The sequence below is a fragment of the Eucalyptus grandis genome, chromosome 8, assembly GCF_016545825.1.
Source record: "Eucalyptus grandis isolate ANBG69807.140 chromosome 8, ASM1654582v1, whole genome shotgun sequence".
Classification (NCBI taxonomy): Eukaryota; Viridiplantae; Streptophyta; class Magnoliopsida; order Myrtales; family Myrtaceae; genus Eucalyptus; species Eucalyptus grandis.
This window is the reverse complement of record NC_052619.1, coordinates 18,152,146-18,160,709: the sequence shown is the minus strand read 5'-3', so window position 1 is coordinate 18,160,709 and position 8,564 is coordinate 18,152,146. Positions and strand designations below refer to the sequence as shown.

The 8,564-nt window shown below is 40.1% G+C and overlaps 1 protein-coding gene across 1 annotated transcript; it reads right to left on the bottom strand.

Moving 5' to 3' along the window:
- Nucleotides 1–382: 382 nt before the first annotated feature.
- On the bottom strand, nucleotides 383–2,740 carry LOC104457040 (methyl-CpG-binding domain-containing protein 4). Its single transcript, XM_010071968.3, is given in 3 exon segments — nucleotides 383–1,095; nucleotides 1,097–1,396; nucleotides 2,455–2,740. Coding segments are annotated over 3 exon segments (552 nt in total). The 5' UTR covers nucleotides 2,506–2,740; the 3' UTR covers nucleotides 383–894.
- Between the last annotated feature and the right edge of the window lie 5,824 nt (nucleotides 2,741–8,564).

The following is an 8,564-nucleotide window of genomic DNA, read 5'->3' as shown; positions in this document are numbered from 1 at the left end:
AGACAATTGCCAGATTGAGCTTATTGACAATGTCACTTTTTTATAGCCTCTCGCTATGTCATACCTTTTGGCATGTTACATGCTTGTCCCATGGTATGGAAACTAGCAAACAAATACTCAAAACTGATTCGGAAGCACCTTTATTTCATCCATAAGAAAGGACCTGACAACAGCAGAAAAAAGAGGTGCATATAAAGACCAGAGGTCAAGGATCTTTTACCCAACGTTTTTTCATACGTGATCAAGGCTTTTGTTCTCGGAATTAAACCTCGTCCCTGAGAAATTCAGACCAGAGGGGCTCCTTCCAACATGGAAAAGACAAGATTCGAAACAACTCCAAACGCAAACGGTCATTGCTATCAATAATGTTCCAAACTGCAAATGGCAAACAATAGCCAGCTTTCGGGCCCATTTCTTATATGAAGACAATAATGAACTTTGAACATACAACACTCGAAAGAAAAGTTCTTCGTATCGTGTCAAACTAGAACATCTCAAGAGTGCGCTCGATCGCCATTCCAAAATTAAAACTCTCGCATTACTCGGTATCTGCAAGACGCACTCCGAATTGTGTCAAGCAACACGCTTGCAGGAATACTCCTGCTAAAACTTTAAGCCAAATTTCTCAGTTTTGGCTTGGAATTAACAAAGCTTCCTTTCCTGGAGTACCTCTAATCGCATTTCAGAAGAAAATATTAACCCACAGGAACACACAAAGCACTTGCTCTCACGACGTCCATATGTAAATTAGATTCAAGTGCATGCCAGGGAACAAACAGAGAGCCAAGCCTGGAGATCCCCCAAAATTTTACCCCATCATGCTAAGCACACGAACATACTACGTTAAACAACAGCTTTCCTAAGTAGAACCGAGCACCCATCACCAGCAACTGCTTATTCTTGATCTTTCATTGTTTTAGATTTCTTATTACTCCCACTGCCACCGCCGGAAACTCTCTTCTCGACATGCTCCGGAATGGTGTCCTCCACTATCTTGGGGCAGTGAAAACTGAATTCCGAGATGGACACACCTTTGTATTCAGGATTTGCTTCCAAGAAAGCTGCTATTTCATTGCGGGTCCTCATTTTCTTCCCAGGAAGGTGTGATGTAGTAAGCATCTAACTTGGTGAAATCTCTTCGCAGAACCAGGCTCCTCTTGAAACCTTCCGGAGTTTTCGGTAAGTTTGGCTTGTCAATGACCCATGTTCTAGACGAATTGTACTCTATATCCGCCGCATCGTTGCACGAAATGCCAGGTTTCCTGCTGCAATAGAAGGGGTTCCCCGAGAAGTTACTTCTGATCTCTTCGTACTCTTCTTGTGAGTCGATCACCCTCCATTTGTGGCACTTCCCACATTGCACGGCATATATGTCGATTGAGCTACTCCCAGATTTCTTAAAGTAACAAAAAACAGAGAAACAGAAAATTAACTCAGCATTCAATCAGCCACGATATTCAACCCATGCAACAAGATATATCCTTCCCTCGCGGGCGATGTGATATCAATAGTAACTTTGCCTCACATAAGCAAAATGGAGATGGTAGAAACCATATGTCTAGTCTAGGTAACTAATCGATTCCTTCTCCCACTAAAGCAAATATCATCAACACTCAACACACAGACACTGACAGAACAGCAAATGCGCTACAGATTGACTACAGATTGACCTTGAAACATCAGACGCGAAGCACAAGACCGTTTGCCTACTCACGCAACAATCCAATCCCTCATGGACCTACGTGCAAAGTTATCTTGCTTACGCCGTAAAGCTCCAATCAACGAACACAGTATGGACCCGTACCAAAAGTTTCTTTACTAAGCTCGCAGATAATATCACCGCATCACCTCCACGCATCCTGCAACACCATTACATAACAACCGAACTCAACACGGAAAAAAACAAGGCAAGAGGACCGTGATGCCAACCCCACATTCCGATTTCCACGACTAAATCTTTCATTCACTCATCTAATCCCAATCTCCCTCTTCCCCACCAATCAAAACCCCCGGCGGAATCACCGCGCTCGTGAACGCCGCCCTAACAAAACCGGAAACCGCAACGATAAAAACCGCTAGACCCAGCCAAAATCATCCTCCGGAGCTCAAACGAAAACCGAAAAGCTTCAACTTTCCCAAGCAATTAGCCACATTCACCTCAATCAATCCCGCTCCCCATAATTGCAAGCAGACAAAAAAAAAAAAAAAAACAAAAAAAAAAAAAAAAACGGACACCACACTCCCAATCCCACCGAAAAAAAGTCAAAAACACAACGACAGAAGAAATCACGTACTTTCCCCGAATCCCCGCCGCGCCGACGCGCCGGGCGGTCGCCGGCGGCGCGACGGGGACGACCGGGGCGCAATCGAAGCGAGGGAAAACATCGCCGTGGGGGGAATCGATCGGGAGGGCGACCGGCGGGCGATCGCCGGCGGGCGGGGGGCGGGTCTTACCTTGGCGGAGGGCTTAGGGTTTTCCTGGCTCTCCACCATCATCAGATTCATCACTGCTGCTGCTGTTCCTCCTCTGCTCGGGGCAACTGCTCAAGCCCTCATTTCCACGCGCTCTCTCTCTCTCCCCGCCTTCTCCTCTCCTCTCCACACCTCCCCGGCAAAACAGTCCTATAAATACCGAATGGGCCGGAGCTCGGGGGGCGGCGATAGCCTCACCCGCGGTAGGACGCGGCCCCTGCCCTCCCGAGCTCTCCACCGCTGGACACGTGGGGGCCGGTCGTAACTCGTCAGTGAGCAGCGACAGGGGGCTGATCGTCGTCTCGTCTTCTACTGCGTAGGTCGAGCGTGGGAGGGATATTCCGTGATTGTTACACGTTGCGCTTTCGAATGGCGCGACACGAGACGCATGTAAAAGATCGTAATTGTATTTCGTCGATGGTGATGATGCGCGTGCCACGTCAGAAATAATATGAGTTTATAACGTGAAAATTCATGTATGAAAATATTGTCGCTTTCGATGGTCGTATTGCCGTTTTCGTTATTGAACTGTTCGATAACTTAGCAATAACTTAAAGGGTTGAATGGATTGTTAGCGCATTTTGCTATTTTAGGTCTTTAGAAATCCTATCAATCTCACTTTAAAAATGAAGTATCGAACTTTGCGTTGTGGAAATTTGTGAGTTCAAAATAAACTTTGTATAAAACACGTTATCAAATAAATTCTCAAAATTAAATAATGGGTTAGTGAGCCCATCTTGACATGTGAACCTCCTTTAATTTCAGAGTCTTTTATAAAAATTAGGACGAAAATATATTTGTTGGATTAGCTTTTTAAATTTAGGGTTTGTACGTCGTACCTGAATTTATCTGATTAGGTTAGCCTAAGTTAAGACTACACTACAACTCTTCTTGGCAAGGACATGCCAACTCGATCAGCCCCACAATCCGCACATGGATTCCCTTCCCTATAGACATTGGTATGTTGTCGCCTCCAGGAAGTGACGACCGCAAAATGCTAACCCTGCCCATCTTCAGGTTGACCAAAATAATATCAACCCGACATAAACTTTAGAAAAGGTTCTACTTTTGCTATTATAAAGATCATAAAATAAAGTATACCTTAAAATGAACTATCATAGTATTTATAAAGACCAAAAAGGTAAACAAAGTAATAAAAAAAAAGTATATTTGTTGTCAATTTAGGAAATGGATTGAAATGAAATTGTGTATTAAAACCTGTACAATATTGTAAAAATGAAAAACTCATGAATAGTGCTAAAGGGTTGATTCTTTTACTTTGTCATAGAGAGCTAAGTACACATTTCGCAACAGTTTAGGGACTTGCGGGAAGTTTCTCCCTTGTTTGATAAAAAAAAAGAATTATATTGAATATTTACAAACAGTTTATGTATCACATTTAATAAATGAAAAATGCAAGTACGACATAAAACGTTAAACATTAAACAGTGACTATTAGATACAAAAATCTGTTCTTGGTGTCATTGTGGGCCTCTCGAGGAGTGAATAACTAGCCCACTAAAATGTCCAAGTTATTCATTTAGCCCCCTAAAGCTCTTGCCTTTAGGGTTTGGGCTTTGTCTAAAATCTGTACAATCTATACACTTCCACTATAGGGGCTCTAATAATTTCGAAAGAGCAAAGATTAAAAGTTGTGCAAGCCCATTATAAACCTGAGAAAATCTATGCACATGCTTTTCAGAAATGACCATAGAATAAGTTTTAGCAAGAGCCTTCTCTTTTCAATTTTAGGCTCAATGTTATAGTTCTAGTTGCATTTATTTATATTATTTTTGTGTTGCGAGCTGATTGTGGGTTGGCCCTTTTAATGAAGTGGTGGCAGTAGACAAATTTAACAAAAGGTAATAGCTAGAGCTACATGGTCTAGCTAGGGCTGGGGGCAGTGCTCAAATTCAGTACAATAATTGAAAGTTTCTCAATTTATTCCTGTTTTACTTCCCCGGTTAACACTTTATTTTTTTAGGGCTAACCCCTAAAGTACATTTTGACAATAGAATGAAAAGGAGCTATATTGGTAATACAAACCCCGGTTTATAAAATTAAGTTGTAAGCGACTGGGACCGTTACTTAATTAAGCAAGTTATATTCAAAGCCCAACAGACACACGTCGCTTTATTTGGCGAATCGATTTCTCTATTTCTAGTATTATTTTATGGAAGAAAATTAGCTATTCAAATGGAAAGAATTGATGGCTGAAGAAGAAATAAATCGACTTCCCCTTTTTTTCAGAGGGTTGCGCTCGTGCTATAGTCCCCCAAAATACTAATTTCGCCCACGTTTGACATACATGTGTGCGCGCGCAGATATTTAATTTTTATATATATATTTTTTGACACTCGAATGCTTACTGTTAGATTTCAAAGCAATTTCTGTGTAAGAATTTTGACAGGCATGTATTATACACCGATTGCATTCAATTTTGTTCAAAATTCAAATGGCTGCACATTTTTTCTAGCAAGAATTATTTTTCCATTAATGATCAGCACAATTTCTTTTGGGTTTTGGACGCCACGTGCGCACAGCCGCTGTGCTGTTCCGGCAATGAATTAAACTATTTTATGTCCTTTTTTATTTATGGCCGTGGGAAATTTATACAACATCGGTTTTAGGAATAATAATAAAAATAATATGTGAAATTATGCAGCTATGGCTGTAGATGCCCATTTGATTAATGTGTCCGGACATTGCAAAACACTGAATGCGACCCCTGCAGTGCGGCTATAGTTGTGAGGGAACAGGGGTCCTTTTTAGGTGCATTCAGCTTTAGCCGCCATTCTTTTTTCATCAGGATTTATTGAACAAGGCGGCTAATTGACATAATGCGCTTCAACTTTGCATCTATTGTATATTATAGATTTGTGTTTTATCTGTTCATAAGAAGATTACGCACACGTATATACGGATGTGTATATGCAAGTATATATACGTATGTATGTACATATGTACATTCATAATAAATCACGTGCCTTCGCTTTGAGTTGACTAATTTCCAATTGTTCTAGTATTTTTTTTTCCTTTTGAGAAATTAGCTAGCACTAGATCTTACTCTGGAGTAGTGAGCATGTTTTTTTTTATTTAGTCAGAGCCTGAATTCAAATCACTACATGTGTTGGAAACTCATGGGTAAATGATGAGATACTTTCCGTGAAGCCTAAGAGAAGGTAAGTATTATCTTCTAAATTCAGCCTGGGTGATTATCCACTCGAGTGGGTTCACAATCATAAGATGGCAAAGCCTAATTCTTCGGAGAGATTTCTCCCTCTTGTTAATGGATCAAGATCACTGCACATTTCTTTTACTTTAACATATGAAATCACTCAAATTAAGAAACATCGGAATCATTCTTTTATAATTGCCATTTTGAGGAGAGACATGTGGAAAATGGGACTTTAAATTGCAATGCAAGATTGTACTAAAAATTTCTTAGATGCTTATAAAAATGAAGCAGATATCACGTACGACTCATAGGATTTAGAGATTTGCAAGTTGAGCTCATCCTACATCAAGAGTACATAACACTCGCTCAAATTCTAATTGAAAAAACCAATGACCGTATCTACAACTCAATCTTTTTTCTTAAAAAAATCACATTTAAAAAAATCACATATACATAGTCTGTTTCAATAATCCATCTATTTTAATGACGTAGGTCGACCTCTGAAAATCGATTATTTCTTTTTCCCAATAAGAGACATAACAAGAAAAGATAAAATTATAAAAGATTCTGGAACCCTCAACCAAGTTGTTGTAATTAAATTATATAATCTCCAGCTAGTTAGCCTCAAAGAAGAAAAAATTAATAATAGAGACAGATCACTGAGATTATGCATGGGAAATACCCAACAGCATCAAACTATCCAAGTAGGACCATCCCCAAATATGTACAAGAGCTGTCATCTAGCCCAAAAAGACCTCAAAAAGAAGAAGAAAAAAAAGCCTAATCCAGCTACACACAGCCCTAGAGGTCACCACCATCATGAGCCAATAATAGCCGAATCATAGATCACCTAATCCTCACTATTCTATCATTTTCCTTTTTTAAATTAATCAATTAATCAATTAATCATTTAATCAATTAATACCTAGTCTTATTTATGGACTTATGTACGGTTTTTGCATGTGTATATTTATTTATATTGATTTGTCAACCTTTTGACGTCTAAGATAACATTTTTTATTCACCCAATGAACGCACCTCATGATGTCATTTGGGCCCTTCTACTTTTCTATTATTTTAATTCTCTTGTTTTTTAATCTCTCCTAGTTTCATTGCCAAAACTTACGGAGGAGAAACCACTTGGCAGGGAAAGTTGCTAAAGAGCTTACGAAGCTCAGCACGCCAATCCCAAACCCTAAGAACTACGAAAACCAAGTCGGGAGCCATTCAACGATTTATATATCATCAACTCGGGAATCCTTTTCTCATCTTAGCACTTTCGGTTTCTCAAAGAAACATGGCCACCGGAGAGGTCAAATTGCTTCCACTCAAAAAGTCCTTCCATGCCCAAAATTTATTTGGAAAGTTTTCTCAAACTTACCCCTTAAGGATGAGGGAAAAACGTTGTAAAAGGGAATGTTATCTCCAATTGAATAGCCAAAAGCAGGGGAAAGATAAAGGGAAATCATTCTTTTGAGATCACGCCTTTACACAAGCCATTAATGCAGAAATCATAATCTTCTATGTGAGCTCTCGTGATCCTTTCGTTTAGATAGTAGATGGTCTTAACATGGACCTTACTAAAATAAAGAACCATAGTAAATTGTACTTTGGTAACATGAGGAAAATAAAGAGAAGAAGGCTGCGTCATGGCCAACGTTTTGATAACCGGCTAGATTGCCTAATTTAATTGAGCAATGGTAATTTTGTTGTTGATTAAAGGTTTTTTCGATCAAGAAGTCGCGACTTAAGCTAAGCCAAATCGAACGCGTGGCGATTTGATCAGCCCTCTGGTTCCGTGTGGAAAGAGACTGATGAGGGGGGCCACGCCAACACAAATCATCCGTACAGCGCATCGGACCTAACTCGCCATTTGAACCGGAAAATCTCAGTTTGGCCCTAATAAAGAAAGGCGTGATCTTCTCAGCCCTGAAAAAATAAAAAAAGAAAGTAAAAAATCAAAAATAAATAAAAGAGGGGGTTGAAATTGGGGACAATGCATGGGAGTTAAGTACGCCGGATTTCAGGTGACGTGGCGTCGAAAATAAGAAATTCATATTGGCTGGACTGGAGTTGTTGGAGGCGTCTCCTCTGCAATTTCTTTATTCCCCCCAAAACGACAATTTCTGTACTCTCCTCCCAGGAAACTCCCCTCTCTCTCTCTCTCTCTCTCTCTTTCTCTCTCTTTCTGTGTGGAGTAGTTGGCATCTCTCTCTCTAGCCCCCTACCTCTCCGCCACGTGTCGCGAACCCATTTCTCGGAAGACCAACCTCTCTTCAAAGTTCCCCTCCCTCTCCGCCAAGGAAGGCATTTGGACCCAGCGGTGCTCCCCCCCTCCTTCCCCCTACAATTATGAGGACTTTCGAAATGATGCAATAAAATTGCAAAGCTGATATTTTTCAAATAAATTAGCCATATTTTATATCTTAAGGTCGCACGATTTATATCTATAAGTCTAAGTCTGGAATGCTTGTGTTCTATAAATCGTACGTTTAACGTGAGGCTATCAAATGTGGCGTGACTTTATAAAGAATTATTTTGAATGTTGAGCGGCAATCATGACAGATCGAGCGGGAGCGAGAGAATAAGAACATGAGGATCGATTAATTTCAAGGAAATGAGATTGTGTATTTTCACAAAAGTGTAAAGTAAATAGTTGGCGTAATGTACCATGCTTGTTGACACCTAGGATATATACCTGCGGTTCTCTATTGCAGGCCAAAGGTTTTATCTTCTTCCATGATGATTAAAAAGTTATAATCAAATCAGCTCACAAATCCCTATTTGGTTTCTTCGCGTTATCATTAATTTTTTACGTCACATGTGACTAAAAATAAAAAACAATATAAACTTTCTATCTTTTCTTTTTCTCCCCCTACATCAAATGCCTCCACCAGGCCACCACCATAGCATA